This window comes from Habropoda laboriosa, unplaced genomic scaffold, assembly GCF_001263275.1.
Source record: "Habropoda laboriosa isolate 0110345459 unplaced genomic scaffold, ASM126327v1 scaffold529, whole genome shotgun sequence".
In the NCBI taxonomy this organism is placed as follows: domain Eukaryota; kingdom Metazoa; phylum Arthropoda; class Insecta; order Hymenoptera; family Apidae; genus Habropoda; species Habropoda laboriosa.
Window position 1 is genome coordinate 154,034 of NW_017100671.1, and position 26,465 is coordinate 180,498.

The following is a 26,465-nucleotide window of genomic DNA, read 5'->3' on the forward strand; positions in this document are numbered from 1 at the left end:
TATTTACTAAAATTCAAAAATTCTCGTATAAATTCCGAAAATAGATTATTAATTACGGTAAACTAGTGAGACGGTTTAATCAACGGTGGGGCATAGTGCACTCGTTCAAATCAGCTCACAATATAAAATACAATAATACAACTAACTACTTAACATGCAGTTCATGCAATTCCTAGGATAGCTGTAAATTATCAGTTTAGAAAATCACAAATCATAAAACAAATTCAAAATTCACTTTTCAATAACATAGAAAAATAAATAAAAATTAGACAAATTGAAAGAAAATTAAATTATATGTAGATATCTCGAAGAAAAGTACATGTTAAATTTAGAAATAACCTGTAACGAAAACGTATTTAATTAATGGATAGCTGAAACGTCCAAATTTTCATTAGCAAAATCTCAAATTCGTTTCGATATGGAAACAAAGTCAATCCCCTATTCGACAAGGACGAAGAGCAACGATGACTAAAATTGAAATCTCGATTTCCCCAAACCCCCGAAATAATATCGAAATAATTCGTTCGAAGTGGACTATGCAATGCCTCACACTAACTCTCTAATAAGTTTGAATAATTGGAGAAGTGATTCTATTTAAAAAGAAAAAAAAATTCTAAGTAGAGTATTCAAAGTGTAGTAATAAGTATAAGAAATTTTGAGAGAAGGTAGTAGAGTGTTAATAGGGTGGACATAGGCTAGCTAGTAGCCATCGACCACCCTATTCACATCTCAGTACCCTCAGGTCAAAATTACGCGAAGTGTCTAGGGCCCAGTATAAAGGGTGAATAAATTCGCGGGACATCGGCGGGTCCTTATATACCTAAATTTTCGCGGGAAGTTTTCGCGGGAGATTTCCGTTACCGTAACACGGTATAATTTGTCAGTTTTCACAATTTTGTTATAAATTTATACTTCCGACAATTTGTTATAACATTGCATATAACAATTTATACGTTTTTACAATATTCTTCAATGGAAACATAGGTTTTAGCGTTCTCGTTACTTACTCGTGGTTAAATTAATTTCGTAGGGATTAAAAATCAGGTTGACCTGTGGTCGTAGATTAAAAATAACCATAGTACAGCTAAATTTATCGTGTTAAATAATTCTTTTTACACGAATCAAAAATGTATTCAATGTTTGTTTGTTATAATATCGTGAAATGAATTATATGCCACATTTTCTCTATTCACACTGAATTTAAAGATTATAACGATTAAAAATCAAGTTGGCCTGTGGTCATTTATCAAGAATAATCATAATAAAGCTGAAATTATTGTGTTAAATGATTTTTTTAATACGATTTAGGAATTTATTCAACGTTTGCTTGTTACAATACCATGAAATAAATTATATTATACGTTTTCTATATTTGCACTAAATTTATCGTTCTATTTACATGTCATAACAATTATAACTACACGTTATGCTGCGTCCGTTTGTTTTTTCTGTGCAGTTCAACCTAATTTACTTAAATTTACGTTGCGAGACAGTATAATATTTACAATTCTGCCTGAATTTTTGAAATTCAGAGAAACACAGGTAAACTTCCATTGCATTTAAACGATATTCTCCACCAAACTGGACAAAGTATGTATTCCCTTTTTAAGTAGATTTTTATTTTGGATCAGTCAGAGTGAGAACAAGGCTTAACAATCAGGCTAGTACAGTCAGTCAGTCTCAGTCAGGAGGCTAGGTTAGACATAAAGAAATAATCAGAATTTAATAATCTGTAAGAAGACGTCAGACTTCAAATTCTCGTTGATTCGATGGTTCTTAGAGCACTTGTTGTTACAGGGCACAACTCGTGCAATATTAAAGGTCCCAACGACAGTTCATTTTAATTGTAACGCGTCCTTAAGTAACATACTCCATTACAGAACACGAGATAATAAAATTGAAAGGTTAACGAACCCAAGATAAAAAATTGACTTAATTTCTGTATAACTTTCACGATTCTAGTAATAAGCGTATAGAAATGAAAATTCAAAGTATAAATAAGCTAAAGTCGTTAATACAAGCTACAGGAGCTGAAAAAGGATAATGCAGATGTGCAATGAGAAAGGAGAAACCACTGACTTCGGTAATCCTTAATTGTAACTTGCAACTTTGTACGAATAAACATTCCTCCGTCAATGGTAAATACGAATTGCACAGAGGAGGCATTAATTATGTGACGTTTTCAAACTGGGCCGAATAAAGAAACGCGTAATTAAGGAGTTGAATAAACTTATCAACAATTTAATTAGCCCTCCGAAAGGATGAAACAACAGAAGGCGACTGGTCTGGCGAAAGTAACTTCGGACCACGATCACGCGGCGGGAAGAATGAAAGCTAAAGTTACTTAAAAACTTTTCGCATGGCGGGTATTGTGCCGTATAAGAGGAGACATTTTAAAAAAGATGTCGGTTCCTCGCAAATAAACAAGAAAATAAAGGAAAGATTCCTCTAAGAAGTTGAACGTGGCACCGAAAGCGGCTACAAGCCCGCAGGATTTATTTAAGTTTTTCCTCGGTTTTTCCTACTCTTCTCTTTCCTTCACTGCTTCCTGTACGCATCTCATCGTGCTCGAGTAAATTTCTCCTCGTCCAAATGTTTCGCGAACGTTTCCGCCGTTATCGTGTAAAGCTTGTCCGTCTGCTTTTCGTTATTTATTCCAGCAACGGCCACGACCCCTGTTTTTCCTGTCACTTTGCCGGAAACAAAACGAGATAACGCAGACAGATAAAAAGGATGAGACTCATTAAAGGCAGGACACAAATTTACATTGTTCCGCGCTCTCCGCAAGAAACTGCAATATCGAGGAATTTCTTGCCTCACGCTTACGATTAAGTTCCACGCCACATTTATGGAAGGTGTTCTATAGAATGTGTCCGCCTATTTCTCAAATAACGACCAAATTTTACCCAATTTTACTTATTGTTAGTTGAGAAAAACGGCAAATGACTTGATTTATGACCGTCTAAGGACGGAACATTTGTCGTATGTTATCACTCGACTTGTAATTGGTGCATATAAAATATATTCCATTTGTTCAATGCACAGTTTCACAAAAGTATAGGTAAAGATCTCGGTCCTGGGGAAACAGAGCGGTTTCTTACGTCAAATGGCTGTTTGAAATGTACCAAGTGTAGTAAAAATTGTTTACACGAAATCGTTATAAAAATTCGTTGAAAATATTTCATTTATGAACATTTTTTCATCTTCTTGCTGCACATACGTTATAAAGACCGCTTTGATGAAATATAAAAGTCGCACATAATGATTTCCACTTCAGTGCTTTGACAGTTTTGATATCAGTTCTTACTGTTTACAACTGTCTTCTAACCAGAAGAAAACCTTGTTATTCTCATTGTCAATATTCCTAGTCTTTGTGTTTCTTAAGTTTCCTTCATGTTTCTGTATCAAGTGAATAAAGAGCATCGTTCTGTATACATCTTTGCTTTCCTTAAGTCCTGAGCTGTTACCGTCATACAAATATATCGTAAAAATGAGGAATTATAAATTCGTATAACGTATAAAATCTCCGTTTGAATACCTTGCGTCCTTTGATCATGTTATCGTGAAAAACTTATCCTTTCCCTGTATATACTTTACGTAAAATGGAATATCAATACTTTTCTATGGTCTTTAGTATTTCCTTTCCAACATACAATGCATGTGCACCAAATTCAGGTCATTTTTCTTTATGGATTTAAAGTAAATTATTTTGTGGCTGAATACGCACATAATGTTATTAATGAGAACATAAAGAAAGTTATGGAAAAAAAAATATTTTTGTATATTTGAATATATGTACTCAGGTATCCCTCAATTTACGCGGCACTTTTTTACGCGGTAATTTTTGTGCGCGATCTTAATTTACGCGGCCAGAAAATATATTTTCCTAGAAGTTTTAAAAGTAACAAGTGTATACGGTAACTTATTCGGCGATGTTGAAACGCATCAGTGCTGGATGAGATAAGGATAAAAGTACATTACGTTGCGCTAGTTATCATATGTGTACTTGCATAAAAAAGCATTGATAAGGCTGTGGCGACAGACTTCATTTACGCGATTTTCATATGCATAAAACGAATCCACGTGGAACGGATACTCCGCGTAAATTAAGGGACACCTGTACCTACCTGTATTACAGGCTACCTAAGTGATTCCCCGTTTGTTTCATCATATTCACAGAAAAAATTCACAAAGATACCTATGATTTTGGGGCGGTCAGGGTGGGCTAACCCTTTAACCCTTTCGGGACGGCGGAACTAGGCATCAGTACGCCACTAATGGACGAGTCGTCGTGCCATTAGTGCAGACCATGAGTGTCTCGCGTTTTTGGAGCTCTCAGTGTGTCCGTGCAAAATCTTAAAGGATTTTGTTGGAACAGCAGAGGACTTAAGTATGTATTGGATAAAGGGACTGTTGTTGAGGCCTTGTTCTGTATTTTAAAATAAATCCAGTAATAAATCTTCACTTTGAGTTGCTGAGGCGACGCGCTTAGTGGATGCCGGATATAACCGGCGCTAGCCAAGTGTGAAGCATTTAGTGGATGCCGGATATAACCGGCGCTAGTCGCGAAAGGGTTAATATATCCACGCAGTTCTTTTTTAAATCCTATAAACGTTGGTGTTATTTGGTTTGACAATGAACGTATGTGTTCGTTATTACGTTGCTGGCATAAATCGAATCGAATTGGAGACATCGATGCGAGAGGTGGTGTAAATCGTTGGAAAATAAATATAGCAACATTTGTAATGCAAATTATTAACGCAGGCAAAGAATTGGAAAAAAAACGTGGTAAACAAAAAGGTGATACAAGTATTTTCAATATTTTTTATTCGCGATGTAATGAAACTGTAAAACGGAACGATAAAATCGCGACTTCTAATTGCGCGATAATTGCCTCTTTTTACGTCCCAAAATGATTGGCGTACGCGATGAACGAAACATTTCATCTACGTAATTTCCCTTTTTTTTTACTTCTCCCTCTTGGTATTACAGTTATTGGGAAGGCTGAATCGTTCGAGTGCCCTTTTGCGCATGCAACGCAATCAATGGTGATTCCAACGCCACCGAATAAAACAAATCAGGCGTCACAGCTGCATTAATTGCCAATCACAAGTTGCAACTGCGAATTACGATTTGCTACACGTTCCCTCCAGATACGGTCGATTGTCTGGAGTGCAGACACTGAGTACCTCCAAGCATCTCAAATGCTTAACGACCGCTAGAGGTATCGTGAGTACACATGCACAGTTACAGTCTGAGCCGATATGTGCAGTCAACTACAGTAAATTCTCCACAAGGGTCAGTCCGCAAGGAATCTAAACCTGACACTTGCAGAGTCAGGGACTACGTTTTCGAGCCTCGCGCCCGCCTTTGTAGTTTGCCGAACGTAGACAAGGACAGCGAATAAAAAATAAGGATGAAACGTGAGTCGAGGCAACCAAGCGATTTAAATACCAACTTTTTTAATTTTACGTTTTTTTATCCCGAAATTTTTCTTAACATATTGATGAGATTTTTCTGATGAAAATGACATCAAACACGGCACAATTTGAACATTTTCATCAGAAAAATCTCACCATGTTAAAAAAAATTTCAGATGAAAAAAAATAAAATTAAAGAAATTATCGTAAAATCTCGTAAAAGAAACAGAGTGGTGTAGCGTTACACGCTTGACTGACAGCGAGCGAGATAACAGTCGCAGCAATGACGCAGCCTAGGCGTAGGACCATCTATACTGACACTTGTAGAATCCAAACTGACTGACACTTGTAGAGAATTTACTGTATACCGTACAACTATGAAACTGAATTCTTTACGATCTTTGTAGCTTCGTTATTATGACAGTGCAAAACGATTCTTACGTATTGTCATCTTGTCAACTGGTCTAAAAAACGGCAGAGGTACGAAGTGTATCAGAAAAGTAATGGGACTGATATCAATGCTAATTTAGGAATGATTTCTGATTTACTAATTTGAACACGTGACAAAAATAATGCTGTGCGAAATTGAAAAAGAATTCTTCCAGAACATACGGAAAAGTTAAAAGTGCATTTAATGATTCTTTATCGGGTGATTAAATTTTTCTTTGACACAAGACATTTTTAGAGAATGAAAAAGCGATGGAAAAATGAGCATCGTAGCTGTCAGTCTGGTCTTTACAAAATCCCTTGCTCAGATTTCTTGTTTCCGACGCTGAAATGGAGGATCAAAGGCAACGATATTAATTATCATTCGTATTTTCAACCTGCAAAACATTGTGGTCAACCCTGTGCAAAACCTCGCGAAAGTTGACTTTTAATTCTTCTACGAAAAGTAGAAAACTTGATGGAGCAAGTGTTATTGTGCTCGAAAGAGTTATCTTTTCCAGTGTTATTTACGAGATATGGCTAAAATATGCACTTATACAAAATATTGCAATATCATATACAGTGTGGCAAACACGTTGTCTACCTGAAGTGTTGCTTGTAGTAATATAGAAAACTATTATATATAATGTGATGTAAATTTTTGTACATAAGTGGAGGTATAGAGGAGATTTCAACGTCATCTTTATTTTTGTAAATGGCGATTTAAAATATACCTAGAAATATTCCAGGTGAACAACGTTTCTGCCCCACCCTGTACATTCGAGTTAGCGAGTTGAAACTTACTTCAAAGATACAATAAGTTGTACTTTTATCAGTTCTCAATAAAAGGATTCGGTGTAATTACTTTCCTGACACAGTTGTGTACCACACTTCTCTGGTTCCTCAATGTCCCAGTAAATCACATCGATGTGTAAGTACTCTTAGTGCAAAATTTTCCATTAATTGGATTATTTTCCCAATCGATGTCAACATATGTATGCGTTCAGGGATTCCGATGTGGCTCTGGTTTTTCAATGAGCCTATTTGTGATAAGTCAAAACCTCGGTGTGCAATGTTTGGTCAAATTTCTATCTCTAAACACACGAAGCTTCCTATTAATCGCGATATAGTTACTTCACGAACTTCTCATTTCCTAACTCGTTGCTTCTTTGAAGTTTAATGTTCAAATCTTCAAGTATGGGTGTCTAGATCTGATGACATTTTTGTTTTATTTTTAACCATAGAGTTACGACGACAAAGTTCCTACAGAAACCTGAAACACACCCTGTATATAAATATATTCATATACGTACTGCCTGTAACAATATTTGTCTCGGATCAATCGTTTTTATTCCCTTATCTGAATGGACAGCGTAAATCAGCTTTTATCCGCACGGCCATGAGATGTCCATTATGTTTTATGTCTGGAAAACTGCTCGTTAATAATTTCAACGAAAATTTATTAAATGTTTCGCTATACTTTCACTTCCAAATTTTTTAGAATTGACAGACTGATATACTATTGGACCTATTATGGAAATGAATTATGACGGATGGTACCAGTTAATTTGCGTCGATGTCCAATGCCACGTGCACAAACTTCTTACTAATTGAGCCCCTTCTGCGACATTTAAATATACCGACATAAATAAACGAAGTTTATTTCGACTTATCAATGTTTAATTAAAGAAAAGTTTTCAGCATTCGTATTGACATTTGTAACATTTGGTAACTTTAGAAGCAGAAGGGGAGATAAAAAGTTCGATCTTTATTTGCAGCGTGCAGCCTAATAGCCGTCAGGTTTACTTGGCTCCTTAGGAACTCGCGAATTTATAACATAATTTGTAACATTTTACAATGATAAATTACCTCATAAAGCAGATCGTTGGATTCGTATCAACAAACGCTATCGTACTATGGAAAAAAATATACAGTTCCATTTTTAAAAAATGCACTTGTAACAGAATGTATTACATAATGAAAGAAACTTTGTAAAGACCTGACTCATTACTGAAGTTATATCATTATCAGTGCCAGTAAACACTAACAGGTGAAAATAGTCAAGAATAAAATTACACAATAACAACTGATTTTCTCAAGAACCTTTTGACTACACTTTTGGCTTGTTTTGCACAGTAACTAAACCGACTATCTAATTACAATAGAGTTTAGAGGATGCAGCAATGTTTCCAAGGCGCTGCTTTTTACCGCTGAAACTTCGCGAGATTCTGAATTTGGCTCTCTTTTGTTCAAAGAAAAGTCGTTTGAGGAAATTCGAAGCATTCGATAGGTTAGAGCGAGTCCAGCGGCAGCGTCTGTGCTGCGCGCACCAAGGCTTCTTTAATAAAGAAGTCGGGACGTAGACTTTCATTAAAAAGGTCAGACAAGCAAGCAAAAGAATCAAAGTGCAGTTTCGAAGGTAAAGCGGTGTTCCCGTGCAATTTACTGCAGCCCACTGTCTTTGCACCGCTGTGGGTTAAAAAAGAAAGAGAGGAGATAAAGAACGGAAATTCGAAGCAACAAAGCAGAATTAAATCTCATAAATTTCGTACGCAATGTCTAGAAGAGAGGAGACGAAGGATTTCGTGCATTAGGATGACAGGAATACTTTAACACGCCTTAGGTGTAGAAATGAATTCTTTCCGACTGGGTTCGCATAATTCATTCAAAGTCGTCGAATTTCCATTCGCAAGCTGGCAGAAAAATGGCGAAAGGTCATCCACATTGATGGAAATTATTCATTTATTTTCATTATTTTTAAGTAAAACTTCGACTGTACCCAAAAGTCGAAAAAAATTCATTTTTCCACACGATACACCGCGTCGTCAGAAAAACTCTATTTTTGCTTAGCACACAGGATGGTTGTGGAGTGCACAAAGGCTAGGAAGGAAAAGCGCAAACGAACGTGAAAAGAAATCCGGTGTAGCTTAAAGGATGGTTATGCATTGTAGAAAATTCACCGTTTGTGGCGAACGAAAGGGCGAAAAGGACCGATTCAAAGGAATTTTCTTCCTACTCGTTCGAGTATATATACATACACCCTTAACCCGTAGCCCTTTGGCTGCTCGATGTCGATGGAGATTCGATACATGTGGACGACTGATCGATCAGAGAATCGACGATTCTTCGATGAAATCGTCTCATACGAGCGTGCACATGGGGATGTTGAGTGAGAAACAGGATTCAATCGACGTAATGGTTCGCCGATAGCGCAATGCGGCTCGAATATGCTTTGTACATATAATACGATTATTTTGCGCCGGTACAGAAGTCCGCTCATTAATTCACTCACGAATCTCTATGTTAATGGCCACGTTTCACTATTGTTACGCTGTCAAAGTCACGCACGAATGACAGAATATTGACGGCGTACCTGCAGCGCGCGCTTTACCTTCCTCCTATTTATGAATTTTTGAATGAAATTTCGATAGTGTGTAGAAAGTACACATTCCGTTTAATCGTTTCACTGTCAAAGCATATTCGGTCAGGATTAGAAAATGGCGTGTATTTTGCATTAAGCTTTGGAAATGGCAATTTATGATCATCTGTTAACACGTTCCCTGCTGGACCAATTATCTAGACCAGAGCTGCTTAACTTCTTGCCCACGAGCAAATTTCCTCTCCCGAGGTGCCTCCACTGTGCGACTGAGATGATCTCGTTCGAGTTGCGGCGCGGCGGAAGGACTCAAGGAGTCCTCTCTCAACTTCAGCGATAGTTTTTTGATACGAAATGACTGGTACGAGCACGCAGAATGTGTAACAAACAAAAGGCAGACGTTGGAGTTGTAGTGGGAAGACTCCTTCTCTCGTGATCATCTCGTGGGTGAACCTCCGGAGGGGAAATTTGCTCGTGAGCAAGAACGAGACTAACAATTTTACATGCGCGTAATACAGAATATCCCGCAAATGAAAAATAAATTTCTCTTGAACGAAGCTTTGTTTTGGGAAAAATAAATTTTGAAAATTTGTCTATGGTACAGGGTGGGTCACGTAAAACAGATCACTTAATTGTTTTCTCTAGCTGAGCTGGTACGAGACAATTTTTTATACGTAATTTAAATGGTTTTCAAAAAGCGAATAAGGTGGAAGAAAAATGTTTTATAGATGCAATTTATTTCTACTGCATGTTGTAGCAGACATTGACGTCTGTTTAAACATTCATAATAATATAACCTTAAAGTAACCTGGGACTCTAATATTTTAAATGAAGCTTCCTTGCACATTTTGCCATTTCTTCCATTAAAAAGGAATTTTTCTTTGATGGAAGTTCAAATTTAACGGAAGTACTATATACAAAAGGAAGGTGATTTGTAGTTGTAATAGCAAATCGTTCCCCAGAAGATTTTAACAAAATTTTATTATATGTTAATGAAAATTTGATTACGTTTCAATCTTCGACTTCATCTCTTTCTGATATTAATGTACAATATTGAATTCGTCTTAATTTTTCAGAAAATTAAGAAGAATATATACTTCCTGATAGATTTCTAAGTGTATTATTTAAAAGTAGAAAAAGAAAAACAAGAAATAGTATTTAAAACCGGGAACCGTATATGGAACAAACTTTTAACGAATCTTAACAGAGATAGACAACCCTTAAAACAATAAAAATATCCTTTAAAAATGTTTCCTGCAGTTAGTGCATTTTATTATGGATAGAACACAAAATAATATAAATTGATGAGACTGAATTGAGAAATTGAATAAATAAAAAAAGGTAAGCTAATATCCTACCAATCAAATAAAGTTTTAATTCAGCGCGTAAAATTAGCGATTACCTTATGTAAATACTAAAATTAAAATAAACTTATTCTCCAAGAATGCAATAACTTCCTTTAAAACTGTCACAGAAAATATAAATAATTTCTAGACATTTGATACCTGTATTATCAGGGCTGCATTTACCCCAAGGCGTATTAGGCGCAAGCTGGAGCTTCACTCTCTGTCTCTCACAAACAAAAAAAAAAAACAGTCTAGTTGTAGTTGAAAAATAGAATACTTGGTTTTAAATATTAAATTCATAACGTAAAAGCAAGAGGCCGCTGAAAACGAAAACGCCAAGTTCGTTTAAAACTTGTTCTTTGTTGCAATGATGTTGCATCTACGGCCTCCAAAAGTGTAAATACGGCCCTGCTGTATTATGAAACAAAAAAAAAGCAGACATAAACCAGATTGTTAAGCTAACCAGAAATACTAATCCGAAGAATAGAACCAGAATTATTTGTTCATTTTTATTGCAGGAGTGCAAGCACCTCCAAGAAATGATTCGGTTCGCCTGGAGCCAGGACCTCTGGTAAACGGAGCTGGAGCATTTTACGTTGCTGCAACATGTTCGTGCGCCTTACTATTAGTCGTCGGCAGCATAGCGAGTGCCTTGTATATTCGCAACAGCAAGGCTCGTATACAAGAATCGCAGTAAGTACAGCTTCTCGAATACGCCAGCCTCCAGCCTAAAGGAGACTCTGGTTTTGCGTTAAATTGTCCAAAAAATTTATTTCTAACGAAATTAAACGAGAGTAACGCTTAAATGCACTTTGAAAGTTTTGCGACTCTTGATGCGTCAGAGAATGGAAATTAGAATTGTGAGAGTGAAAGATCTGTCAAAGATTTGGTTTTGTAGGTGAAAATGATATAATACATCATTGGAAAGCGTATGAGTGCAGAAGTCCAACATGGCTGAATTTTTTGAAGTTCCATTTAAACAAATGTTACTTTTCATTTTCGATGCATTTTTTTGAAAAGTATGCTGTATAGTTTTAGCAAGACTTTCATTGGCACTAATTATAATGCAAATTAAAATTACATTAATTAATTTAATTAGATTAATTTTACCAAAATAATATTGTGTAGAAAAGAAAGTACATATTTGAAAGGATCTACTACACGTGATCGACAAATACAAATTTCAATTCTGATACACGTAAAAATGATATAATTACAATCATTAAATATCATCACATTTCGTCCGTATTTCATCTTATCTAGTAGAAAATTAATACCACCAAAGCAACCGTTCGCATCGAGTAAAATTTAACGAAATATTTACACATTAGCCAATCTCCCGTGAAACGAAGGGCAGCAAATTTCAGAAAGAACCGCGATTCAGCATCGATCGAGCAAGCTGCTCGTTAAAAGCCTAATTTGATCGTGGCGTAAGCAAGCAAGCAAGGCACGAGGATCTACCGTCACGAATAAATCGTCGTCCCGTCAAGGCAGCGTGTAGGCCGTTGGTTGCTCATAAAGTTCGCACAGCTACCGGCTTTTTACGTATCGCCGGGCACATTTTCATTTCCCACGAGCACCAGCAAGAGAGTGAAAAGTCGTCGGCGCGTGTTACTGGCTGTCATGAATTTCCCGCTGGAAGCTTGGAACGGGGCTAACTTGGACCCAGTTCACTGTAGGGAAGAGACAGAAGGGCAAAGAAAGGTTTCCACACACCCGCGGGAAATTCGTCGGATAAGCTGGATAGGAACTCGTTCGCATGAAATATCCTTTCAATAAGCCTCAGTGATCCGTCGGTCGCTTGCCGCGGCAGCCGACATTTTATTGCACGGCTACACGCCCCACTGTTCGAGATAGAACTCCTGCGAGGGAGGATGTAACCAACGGACTCAGGGGGAAGGGAACCACTTATCTCCTTCGCCTCTGTCTCCTCCATTCCTTCGCCTTAACTCCTCTCTCCCTTTATATAGCACTGGTCATCAGAAAATTTTTTAAATGAACAATAGAAGAGAATAGTGTTAGCTTGCTTCTCGCGATTCTTGTGGTTCGAATGTTGGGTTGACGCTTTGAGCGTATGTGGGCAACTCGCGGCCAGATATGGTCCGCGATCCGTCCCCGCGAAGTCTTTAAATTAGTACTGATTAGTATCGTGTTGCATTTTATAATTTTATTTAATATTTAGTCAAAGTTGTATCCAACACTTAATCACATGCAACATTACATTGGAGGTATTAATATATTGATACGTAAAAACACACGCGAAAACCCATTTAGTTTGGTCCTTGACTCGGAGAGAGAATGATAATTTGACTCCAGAACCAGGAAAAGTTGCCCATGCCTGCTGAGCAGGCATAAACGAAGAGATTTCATTGTTTCGATTAACAAAGTTTATTGTCTGCCGTTAAGTAGTTTGCAAGAAGTAAGAGATGCTAAGAAGATGCTGTACTTAGTTACTTAGACCCAATTACACTTCTCCGTGTTTCTCCTTATGACTTATTTTGTCTTAAAACTTTAGGGGTAGGCGGTGACATGATTGGCAAATCAGCTTATTTTTACAACCGTTAGGAGTTTTACTTTACAACATGGGCGACCAGGCCTGCTATCTTTGAGAACTTCTTATTTCAAATTCCTTTGTTGTTTAATTTTCCTTTCGGAGCAGTGTCGAGGCCCAGAAAAGTCTTTTGTGGACACAGAAGCTCTACACTTCGTGCCTTCCTGGTGCCCGTACATTTACGCTCAATTTCACCAATTTCAGTCCTGTTAGGCCATCCTTTAGGCCTCATACTTTATGCCGACTGGGGAAATCCAGGGTGGACCGTGTACTCGTGGCTCATGGAAGACAGTCCAACACGAAGAAGAGATACTATTCGTCATCGTAGACCACCCCACACCACACATTTTAGTATAAACAGTAAGATGGTCAAACGCGTCGTCAATGACCGTCAAACCTTCATTAACAAAGTGTCACGTCGGCTACATCTGTCTACTAGAGCAGTTCGCATTACAAATTCACATTCATATCGTCTATTTTCGTAACAATCGTTCAACTCACACGAAATTAATGTAGCGTATGAGAGACGCGAAGTGACTCTAATCATTGAAGAAGATTTGCGTTTCAACAACAGTCTTCCCTGGTCTGCGAACTTAACACCCTTAGGATTTGTAAGTCGGTAGAATGGTAGTACAGCGTCTTAGCACCGTAAATGGGAAGACTGGCACTGGAGATGGCCCAAAGGCAACTGGTCTCAACGAGATTTAATTAAAATTAATGTAGCGTATGAGAGACGCGAAGTGACTCTAATCATTGAAGAAGATTTGCGTTTCAACAACAGTCTTCCCTGGCTGCGAACTTAACACCCTTAGGATTTGTAAGTCGGTAGAATGGTAGTACAGCGTCTTAGCGCCGTAAATGGGAAGACTGGCACTGGAGATGGCCCAAAGGCAACTGGTCTCAACGAGATTTAATTGTCTATGTGTCATGACGTAGCTTTACGTCACGTCAATTGCTGTTAAATTGTAGAAGCAGGGCGCCATCGTACCTTGTGGACCGCAAAAACACAGGGTTTCTGCATGCATAGGACCATGGGAATCTGGTTCAACCCTTTGCGGGCGTAGAACTAAGTACCAAGTCGAAGTGCCGATTACTTGTACAACACATAATTAGGTCACTACTTCAGTTTTTTTTTTAATTAAAATTATATCAAAATTACATTTTCCTCGAATATAGTGCATGAATTCATGGTCACTCCAACTACTTTTAAGGTAAGTTTATTGGTTGCGTTCATAATGTTTTGTGACCACATATATGAGTCTATCGTCCTCGAAGGGTTAATGGACGTCGAATATAAATGAAACCGTTGAATAAGAATGTTTCAAAAATAGCGTGGCTATACATACGTATCGTAAACACAAAGTTTTAACAAATAGCTTAATTTGACGAAAAGAAAACTATATTTTATAATAGCAATCAGTTTATCGTAAATGTGTACGTCGTACGATAGAACAAAGAGAATAGAAGCATGTGTAAGAATGAGCAAGTAGATATTTCGTTTCAATCATAGGAACAAACGAAGAAATTGGTTGCATTAAAGCGACTGTAATATCAAGTTTCTATTATTATATTTACTTAGTTTTTTGTTATTATACTATTCCAGTACTTCACAACGTTATGTCCCAACACAAGTTAAAAAGTGTACGATCTTATTTTTACGAACACTCAAAATTCACTGCTTTATTAAATTTTGATACAAAAGGGTACGTATTCTATTTAGAAAAACTGTTTCAGCCTTACATGTTCCCTTCGATACCGTGCAACTTCTATATAGAACACTTTTTTGTAGAACACATATGTTAGAAGCTTTTCCGGGTGAACAAGTTATGACTCTCCCTGTATATTCTAGAATACTGTCACGATGAATTTTTATTAATACTTAAACAAATACGGTATTTCTGGGAAAGCAGTCTTATTTGTCGTTTTTCCTTTCCAATTTCACTTGACTTGGTTAATTGTTGCTTGAAAATCATCTGAAAATAATGTCATTAGCAAGTACGAAATGCAATAATACTGAGAAAATATTATTTAGAACACTTCGTCTCGTTTAAGCAAAAATATTGATTTCACAGAGTCGCTGATTTGCTTCGAAATCGCAGCAGTCCCACAGTTTAATATTTCGGACACACAGTTTCACGGTGGTCCATCCCCCAACGGAAATATTTTTATGGAACGACATTTTTATGAGAAGGGGAATGCAAAAGTAACCCCTCCCTCTTCGGGAAATTCCATCTTTCCTCCTTTCTGTCTTTTGGGGAGGTCTCGACGTGGGCCAATTGTCTCTCGAGGGATCTATTAACTCTTTTGAAGCCCTCCAAGCTGATAACGCGCGGGAAAACGAGGCTTCAGGATCCTCCTCCGGTCCGTATACGTCCCCTCTGGGGGCGAGACTGCAGATTTTACATCCGTTCACTCGAGTAAACACAGCATCCACCCTTGCACCCTCGTCCTCATTGCCACGTCGATCTCAACGCGCAGAGGATGATTTTAGGATTTAACGAGAATACGCTGCTCTTTGCGGCCGAATTGTTCACTCTGCGAACGAAGTTGGGAAATTTCTTCGCTTCGTTTCACATGTAACAATCTCGAAAAATTTTATCTGGAAAATAATACGTTTAAAATATCTTGTTCCGAGTATCATAAAGCACCGTGGACAAAAAGTTGGTAAACTCGATAACATTGCTTGTATTTTCGGTATACTCGAAATTGTTAACAGAAACGCCACGTTTGTAATAGATACTCTTGGGAATATATGATATTACTACGTCTCCGACGACAAATTAATGGCGCGGGAGAATTTTGAAGGAGGAGTACGTTAAGTTTTAGACACTTGCAGTACCGTTGTGTATATTTGAACTATGATACAAAGTCGACATTCTGCAAAGATTGACTCAATTGTTTCTAATTGGAAATTGTTCTGTATTCTTGCGAAACTTGTGAGAACTGTGTAACTCGAGCTCCAAATGGAACCTTTTGTTGGTTCTGCCTTTTCGGTTATCTTTTAGGTTAATCTAATATCGATTTAATATCTCTTATAATCTAATATCTAATATTTAGTATCTTTTCGGTTAAATAAAATATAAACCTGGATTGTAATCCTATATAATTATAATCGTTTCACTTCAGTGAATACACTTGATTTAACGCTCCTCCTGTGTTCATAGAAACACACCCTAATTATGTGCAAATTGTACAGACCCAATACAGAAACACACTATAATTGTTTGAAGTTGTACCGCAATGTAACAATTTTATGTTTCAATATGTGAGAAATATATGAGTAATTTAATGTACAAAATAACAATTTATTAAGAGAATTACAAAAATAGCATATGCAAAGCTAAAGCGTTTTCATTTTTGCAATTAAATTACTAATAAGTGTTTCTTTTTGCAAATATATTTACAGCACTTTATGCATATTATCATTTTCTTAATATTATTAGATGACGAACGGTATTTGCACCTCGCTCTGGAGGTTCTTTGTCTCCCCGTCGAATTTGTGTATTTATATTATATTACAGATACAAATTGTGGAGGGACCGATTTGATGACGATGGTTAAATAACTGAAAAATGAATGTAACGGTACTTAGTCCTCTATAATTCGGTTTTTTGTTCGTTCATGAGAAAAAAATTACGGTTAATTACAAATTTACATTTTAATAGGAGAAGCAGGGGTGAATAATTATTATAAGGGATTGGCTGGTAATAATGTAATAGTGCAACAGGGTAGCAATAAACAAATAAAATGAGACTTACGAAATAACGTGGCTCCAAGTCACAGTGTTATAGAGGACATACAGGAATACAACAAAATGTAATATAATGGCCATTGTATACATATTAATTCCTATGTGTTATGTCAAACATAATATAAAAAATGTAAATTCCACAAGCGTGTCAAACGATATATTTATCCTAGCAGTTAATTCCTAGATTTCGTGAAATCAAAGATTTGCAAACACAACGAAATTTATTTATTGCTATTTGCACGGTGTTTCCTTTGAACGTTCAATACAAAAAACACGTTAAAGTTGAAAGTCCAAGAGTACGAAGTTATAAAGTCTAACATTACAAAATCCGGCAGAGTTCTCTTTAAAGTCCACAAGAGTAGGTACTCCTTGAAGCCCCAAAAAGTTCTGTCCAAAGTTCAAACACTTTCTGCGCCAAAATTTGAAACATTAACATTGATTAGTGTCACATTTGTTAATAAAAGATGAAATTGTATGTACATATTTCGAAAGAGCATTTCTTCAGTTTTAAATTGAGTACGAGAACAAAAAATTGTTTTAAACAACTGGAAAACTGTACAAAACAGAAAGGTAAAATTTTGCACAGTTTAGCTTCTAGAGACTATAACTGCATTTTGTACGTTTTCACGTGAAATGGCTCATACCGCTTGCCACGACTGGGCGCCCAGCCTTTTTTAATCAAAAAATGGGATCACAATTCACAATCGAACCAAAATATACAACGTTGCTGATTAAACCATTTCTCTACGTCCAATAGTACTTGAGATATGGAAGGAAATATGCTTTTCACCCCCTAAAATTGTCGATTGAAAAGAATACGTGTCCAGTATCGTTTTCACTACTATTCTATCATACGTGAATTTCACTAAAATCGACGATTGACACATGAGCAATATCCCTTGTAAGAAATATATTAAAAAATATCAAGGTACTGTTAGGATAAACACGAATTTCCACCACTCCTCACACTATGGGTGCAGGGACATCGTAACGCCGCGCTTCAGTTTTTCCAAAAGCAGTCACTTCAGATTATTGATTTTGTAAAAGTTGATCGCGATGAAAGAGTTATTTTCGTGAACGAAGTGCTAAGATTTTTGAAGTCCCGATAAAAGTACGATAAAATTTACAATTTACTTTTAATCCTTCTAGTGTGTTTGGGTTTATATGACCCATCCGGATCTTTAGATTGGTGCCACTTTTTTATGTTTAAATTGCATTGGAATCAGTAGGGTAAATATTCTAATGTCGCCCTTTGTAATATTTCGTAAACAAAGTACTGAACTGTATCAGTACACTAATAGCCAAAAATGTGTAGGAAAACATATTATGTTTGCAACGTGTAGTGGAGTAGAAGTATTTTAGTGAAAACATTTATCGAATTGTGACAATTTAACATCACATTGCGAGTGATGTTAAGTTTAACTCTTCGTTTAAGAAAGAATTTTTCAGACACAATCCCAATAAAAAGGTGTTTAACATAGCCTCTAAAACACTCATATGGCTAAAAATAATGTACATAGTTTTGCGTTTTTCCAATTGTGATTGAAACATCTTCACATTTCAACAGTTTTAACCTGTCGTTAGAGCTACACGGAACAGAAACGATACCTTTCTCACCTGAGACTAATTAAATAGAAAAATATCAATAATCGAGGACCACTTGAATTTTGGTAGGCGAAATTAGGTGCGCTTAAACTACCACTGTGTTCTCACATTTTTCATAATTTACACTAAAATTCAAATACCGGTGTATAAAGGCTGCCAACCTTTTCCAGGCTTAACGAACAACTCCAAGAAAGTGCTCCCTTGTGCGGGAGACATATGATGATTTGCGTACAAAGGTTAAAATAACCAATACAGGTAAAATTGACTGCGAATACTACTTAACGTATCAATAGATTACGTCTGCATGTCTAGCGGACATTTATATACGCGGAAAGGAAGCAAATCGAGCTTACCGAATCTGAACTCCTCTACCTCCCTCGGTATGAAATACAGTCGGTAGGTCCTCAGGCGTAGATACAGAGAATCGCAAAAAGCCGAGTAGAGAATATTTGGAATCGTTGCTGCAATACATTCCTCTCTTTCGTCCAACTTTTTGTCGAACAGTGCCGGCGGATTTACATGAACGAAACGGCCAATAAATCCGGCGAAATATTGGAATTACCGTTCCTCCACGAGTTCTCTCGTAGTATTTTAGTTTTCCCGTTGTACCGCTACATTTGTCACACTGCTCGTCCCGTTATTCGCTGCTTTTCAGCTTCTCTCTGTTCTAATATCACGCTACGAAGGTGAAAAAACCTCCTTCTTTGATCATTTTCTTCCGCTTGCTAAGCGGTAATTTTACGCACCACCATCGACGATACGGATCGTGTAGGATACGCTGGCAGATTTATTCGCCAATTTTCTCCGATATCGAGTCGCCGATTTAACGAGTAAAAGGGAAACACGCTATTTCTCAAATTTATGCGTACACTGTGTCCTCCTGCATGACAATAAAGGAATATGGAAAGGAATGTATTCACAGATTGTGGAAACCATGGAAATTGCAATTTTAACTATAGCATATTTCTAAAAGCGATTGATGTAAGAGGATTAGTTAATTTACTTAAATTAATTAGATGCATAATATAAATGACAGATACGAGACTTGTATTTTGCTAAATAAATCGTGTATCGATTGTAATGATTCTTATTTCGAATAAATATGTTAATTTTTTTTATGATTATTTAAATTTTGAATGCTCGGAGGGGTTCATTTGTGCACTGACCTCTGTGTCGCGACTCGGTGGGCTTACGAGTTTAGGGTCCTAGGGCCACCGTGTTCTGGAACGTAACGTGCTCCTTCCAACATGGTTCTTCTTTGATGCTTTTCTTGGTTTTAGTTGCAGTAAGGATTTTCTGAATCCACTGATTTTGTTAATAATAAAATATGAAATCACTATTGTCAATCGTAGATCGCGAGTTTTAATTCCCGTTGGGTTCTTAAAATCTTTCCTCGGCTCCTACACTAGCTTCTAATTTCGAAATTAATCTTACGTGCAAGTAAAATGAAATTTTCTAAGATAGTTAAACTGAATAATCTAACTTACACTGTACGCATGTAAACAGTCAATAAAACTAGAACAACGGTATTTCATGACAAATCGGGGGATTTCATCGCTATCCTAAGAAAATCGGAAGTTGAAATATTAGGTATAAGTTTGTGCGGTTTTCATTTCGTATTGAATGAAATTCATAACATTTGCCTATCAGCTATGTGATATCCGTCATTCGATAGCTTTCATTTTCTTCTTTCATGTTACCATAAATGTTTCCATGCTGTGCTAATGACAATAACAAGATTTTTGATCAAAAATGAGCACTTTCGACATATTTTACTTTATGATTGAAGAACCATTTTGACAAAATAGCTCTTCAGGACCTTCTTCAGTATCCACCCTACTCGCCTAACCTTACTCCGATGGACTACCACTCTCCACTCCCTCTGAAAGGCTCTAAATGGATTTTCTTTCGATAACGACACGGAACTATGAAAACGGTTTGAAGAAGTTGTGAATAATGGTGGAAAATACGTCATTGATACACTCATGTTAAATACAATAGTGCACGCATCAGCGTCCGCACTTTTGCACACTTAAGCGTCCGTCGCTGTCCCCATAAATTCTTGGAAATGGGTTCGGAGTGGAGTTAGAGCGTGCCGAGTGAAACAAAGTATTCGATATCGACTCCTGAATGTGAACAACTGACACTTGATATATCGGTATCCCACTCACAATCAGACACATCTCCTCTCTTTTCTTTAGTTAAATTCGCAGAAGTCACCACCCCACTTAAGCGTCCCGACTGCGGACGCTTATGTGTGCACTACTGTACTTCTGAAAAAAGTGAAGTTTTCACATTCGAAAAAACCGCACGAACTTACGGACCGACCTAATAGAAATGTTCAAACGTCGTAGGGAGTTCGACAGGTCACGAGGGAAGCAGCGAAATGAGAAGCTAGTAATGGAGCAGAAGCAAATGTCTCTCTCGATTATTACTTATACAACTCAGCGGACGATGCAAAGCATGTCGTGCATTACAGATATAATTAACCCTGTGTATAATCATTAGGTGGCTACAGGACTGTCTGTCCTTTCAGGAACACACTGCCCTGCTGCAGCTATTCAGCGGCAGACACCGGTGGCTTGGCCAGAAGTTCTGTCCTGGTTAGGGTCGACCCACGACCCGGAAGCGCGAATTCCGGAAGTTACGCAACCATTGCCGACCTGGAGCCACTCTATGCGAGACCTTGCGGTTCCAGAGCAAGTTACTACGCTTCCAGCCATGTGACGCATCTGAGCCAGGTACGGTGTAAAATCATTTTACCGAAAGTTCCCTAAGATATTGCGCTAAGTATCTGCGCTGCTCCTGAATCATGAAACTCCGCGGAGATGCACTAGCCTGCCTTATATCGTGTACTGCTCTAATCAATTTCATATTCGATTGAACACGATTTTATCGTGAAAAATGTTAACATACATTGCTATTCGTGAGTTTTAGTCTTTCCAAATAGATATTTAGAAGCAGAAGGGAAGATAAAATGTTCGATCTTTATTTACAGCCTAATAGCCGTCAACCAGCGATTCAGGTTTACTTCTTAGTAACTCACGAATTTGTAACATTTTGCAATAATAAATTACCTCATATGGCAAATCGTTAAAATCGTCTCAACAAACGTCATCCTACTATAGCAAACAAATGAAAGAAAAAATGAACTTGACTTTGAAATTTTCCCCCATCGCTCGACCTGCAAAAAATCAATTTGCGCCATATGGTGTCCGCCTTCATGCCGAACAACTTTTGTTCAAACATTTTTTTAATAAGTTCAGTTTCTCAAGAGATATTTCAATTTTGCGAGATAAAGTAATACAAAATACTTCAAATAGCGCAATTCAGACAACTTCCTTTTACATTGAACACTACCTGCTTTTGCACTTAAATTCGACACAGTATTCGAAAGGGACAAAGGTTCCAACAACGTACGGTATCAAATAAAATTACCCTTAGAATCATTATCCTCGTGCCACTGCAGTAATTACTGCACCAAGCTCTACAAAGTCTGGCAGAACTCGGGAATTTTTCCAGCGTTTAAAGAGTAAGGTAACCAAGTATTCAATGTTCTTGAAGATCGTACTTCGCGAACTCGCAAACTGTGGCCCGCGCATATGATTGGACGGCTTAAAATGTCAGGCCATTGTGTTTCTTCGAATGGCGTAACGAGCTTAAGAGCGGTGAAACAGTCCGCGAAACAAAGTCGAAGGTAGACGAGAAATTCTCGTTGCATGTCAGAAAATCCGATTTTCCCTCAGAACCGTTCATTCTCCCTCTTCACCCTACCTTCACCCTCTCGACAAACTTCTTCTGTGGCGTCTCTCTCTCTCTCTCTCTCTTCTCGTTCTTCGTGTCATTCTTTCAGCACTGTGGAAGCAGAGGCTGCGAGATTATTCCACTCTTCGTGAACTCGTCTCGATTGGCTTCGTCTGATCTCGCGTGCAACACCAAAGGCTCGCTCAAAAGTTCATCGAATTTGACATAATAACCATCTCCTCTAACCCTTTCCAGCTCTTCATTCGGCTGTTTCAAGCGCGTCAACCTGCAACCTCCGTTTAATCTGACAGACTTGTACTACTTACCAGAAACTTGTTCATGCGTCAACCACTCTTCTCCCATTCCTTCTGCTCTTGTGTCGCCTTTATCGAGCTTTCTGCTCCCTTCCCTTCGATACCATTTTCTCTCGAAGAAAACTAATACTTGGTTATTAGAAAAAAGCACACGGTTCTCGTGTAAGTGACCAATACGATTTTCGAAGGAAATAAGATTCGATTTATTTTATTTCGTTGAGACTCTATTTAGTAAGAACTTGAGGATAAACAGTAATTTCAAATAGATTTCAATATGTTTCTCACGTAGAAGTCTTGCTTCTTTATTCGTGAGATTAGTGGAAATACTAACACTCCCTTCGTTCTCAATTCGAGGAAGGGCGTTATCGTTATATCGTTCTTTCAATTAAGAAAATTAGTTTCATTCCATAACCTGAATCCTCGATTCTATATAAATGCAAATGCGAGTATTTTATTATGTGCCAATGCTGGCACTGGAGGAAACCGAGTATAATCATGTAATCGATCATTGACGCTCGAGTGAATAATTAATAAAGCAGATTAATCAGCAATTTACAATTATTACCCAGCTTCGACAAGGCGCAGGACTGGCACCGTGAAATAAAGACGACGAGATCGTAGCTTTTTCTTTTCGTCTTTTCGCCTCTCCGCGTTCTTCATTGAAGAACACGATCCCTCCATTTACGAGCTGCGCTGCACTTGGCTGATCTCTTTGATCGCTTAAAATTCAAATTTCAATGAAACCATGTTAATCGAAGGATGTACGAGGAAAAGTGGCGTACCTTTGTTCGATAAGTGTTCATTGAACAACTGTGGTATTATTCGGAGGAGAGCTCGCGCTTTTGTGTGTTTGTCCTCGTTTTTAGTATCTTATAGAACTATTTTAGTAGTTCCAAAAATTTTACTTTCATTGTTTCAAAATTGAATTTTATTTTCATCTTTAATGTAAATTAAATTAACGAATAATGCTTGTTTCTTCACATTGTTTATCGTAAGTGTAGGCGAAAAAAAATGAAATTTTAACATCTTCATATAAGAAGGATCTTGTTACAAAAACTAAAACAGTAAAAATAAGCTCAGAACAAAACGAAACATCCGAGATATTATTCACTAATAAAACAAACATCGAGACACTAATTTGCGAGGTAACTTTCGAGGAAGACTCGTAACAATAAATAAAATAAATAAAAAATGACCGTCCTGGGCTACCCGTCATTGTTTGAATCCTTAAAAATAAGGTTTAAAGGTTTCTTAAAGTTATTTAAGAAATATACTCAATTTTTAGAATTATAGTAAAAGAAAACGGTGCAAAGTTTATTTTTTGAAAATTTAATTTGACTAATATCCTTTGCTTGTACATTTTCATTTAAATGGCCGGGGCTGCCGGCTCTTCCCCTGTAAAACCAATCTCGATTGATAATCCTGAATTAAACACGAACGAAACGCCGAAGCATTCAGTTCTCGTTTGAACCTGTAAACAAAAATTCGGTGTTTCGTTCACGACTTACAAACTATAGTCAGAGAAACGAAAAAGAGCAACGTCTCTGAGCGCAGCTCGAGTACTTGACACGTAGCATTTAAAAAGCAATTTTAAAAAGGCGGAAAATTGCCAGAATAATAATCCCTCTGACACTCCGCAGGACTCACTTTTTCATGTTACACGCGTTTGAAGCGAACACGAAAAACGTCGAAGGGAGCGAAAACAGGGATCACGGAAATGTCGAATAAATATGCAATGGAGTTTAGAAAGAGCAGCCAAGCGTGGCTGAATTGGCCAAAGTAACAAAGTCTATACACAGGATTTACCAGCTCGAAATGAGAGCGTTTTACATTAATTTCTCGAGGAAAAGAAACGGTTCGGTACCAGCTGTGTTCCGCCATTCAAAGAGGTAGTCGCCATAGGGGGCGAGCGAAGGCTACACACGCGGTTAGCTTCCTTCTCTGGCGGAACCCTCTGTAGACCGGGAGTGGGAAGGAGGGTGTATCGGGGTGAAAGGTGGAGAGAAGCTAGAGAGGAACTGGAAGTGAGTCCTGTGATTGTTTCGGCTTTGATCTTGGATCAATTTACCGGGTATACGCGTACGCCTGAACCCTCCGTGTCCTTGTCTGAAACGCCACCCTCACTGCCGTGCCAGCGACTACTGCACCGACACGAGCGACCATCGCCGGAAGAGTGTTTCTACAAACACGTACAGCCATGTAAATACGCGCGCCTCGTACGCAAGCCAGCAAGTATATATACTTACGTGTAACCACGAGCTACGGGGAAAACTTGTCCTTCGCCCTTGCTTCCTCGTTCGCGCACTCTCTTCAAACTCACCCAGTCATGTAATCCAGCAACGTCTTATCCCTCCTGTAAAACGATACGCTTGAGATCCCATTGCTGAAGAAGCCATTACTGTTCCTGTCTACCAGAGATCTTCGGCATGCGAACAGACACGTTTTCTTCCTGATTCTCCCGATAGATGTTCAAGCTCCGCCGCCTCCCTCCCCATCCTTCCTCTCTGCAGAAAGAAAAATAAGAAAATTGTAGTTCTATCCGGGCGCGGTGCTCCTTAGCATGCATAGCTTTGTACTATGTATTTAAAATTTCTGTTTTAGTTGCAAATTTCGGTCTTCGAATAGTCGATTCCGCTCGCCGTTGCCTCAAGCAGTTCCTTTCTTCCTTTTTTTCTTCGATTAAGCCTCGTTCGCGATGCAAATGTCGTGGGCTAAAGTTAAAAGTTTGAATTATTTAAATGGCTGCTGACATTATTCATGAAACTTTTAGATAGGTTTTGTGCAACGATGCGCTTCCATTCGGCTTGAAGATGACGGAACGCGGTTAACAATATCGGAAAGTGTCGTTTGTCCTTCCATTTCGTTGGGAAACTTTCCGGAATACGGTGCGATCTACTTTAGCTTGCAAATAACTGCTGAAAATGTTTCGTTCTCAATTGTTATAGCGTTTATGAGAACGGTCATTGCTGTTGTAATAAATAATACAGTGGGTGATGAAGTTATTAGAGGTAGAGGTAGGAAAAATATGTTTTTTGTGTTTGTGTAGAAATAAAATCACAATATCAAGGTTTTTACTTTGAACAACTTTTAATTGACAATTAAATATTCACATCGAAAGTGAAACTTAGCTTATGCAGCTATAAAAAATACAGTTAAGAAGTAACAACAAAGTTAGTATTTGGTAGCGACACTTTTCTGCCGCAATTACCGCCTTGATTCCTTTGGTGATATTTTCAAGACATTTTAAATAATTTACGGCAAGAAAGATTAAAATGCTCAAGATCTATAAACCAATGAAACTGTAACACGCAGTTTTCAAGTTACTCGTACAAAGTGTTGCCAAGTGTGTATTTGCAATTTGCAAATGTCAATATTTCATAAAAAAGATAATAAGAATTCAGTGTAACTGGGCTTTCATCTAAAAATGAATCGTTAAAATGCAAAACCATCAATTCTTTGCAGGTGGCTCTATGTAGTATCGGGGCCTCCGTACCCAAAAAATAGGAAGCCGACGGGGGACAATACAGAGGGAGTGGTTGGCGTAGCGCGCAGAGCCTCGGCTTGCTAAGCCGAAGGTCCCTCAATATTTTTCCGTCGTCGGTTCCCTACATCTGTTAATTTGATCACCCGCTGTATATTGAATATGTATTACTCAATTTTAAATAGAATTGTAATTGATCAGTTATAGTAATATACACTTTCGTTAGTACACTTGAATCAAATCTAAACAATCGTTACAAAATTATTGACATCCCAAAGAGAAAGGTTCAAAGAAAGTCTGCAATGTCGTAGTGCAACGAGTATATCCGATAAAATTTCTAAATTTAAGGTGTGCCGTTATCAAAATAAGATCCTAATAGTGTGTCACTTGATGATACATTAAAATGTATAAGTATAATATAATAGGTGTTAGGTTTTCTGTAGAAACGGTT

At 37.7% G+C, this 26,465-nt stretch overlaps 1 protein-coding gene across 1 annotated transcript in view; it reads left to right on the forward strand.

The window, feature by feature from the left end:
• The window catches only part of LOC108576843 (tyrosine-protein kinase Dnt-like), a 105,019-nt gene that overhangs the window by 66,191 nt on the left and 12,363 nt on the right, over window positions 1-26,465 (forward strand). The window contains exons 3-4 of the mRNA XM_017939906.1: window positions 11,087-11,261; window positions 21,012-21,216. Coding sequence (XP_017795395.1) covers window positions 11,087-11,261; window positions 21,012-21,216 — 380 coding nt within the window. The remainder of the gene's footprint in view (window positions 1-11,086; window positions 11,262-21,011; window positions 21,217-26,465) is intronic.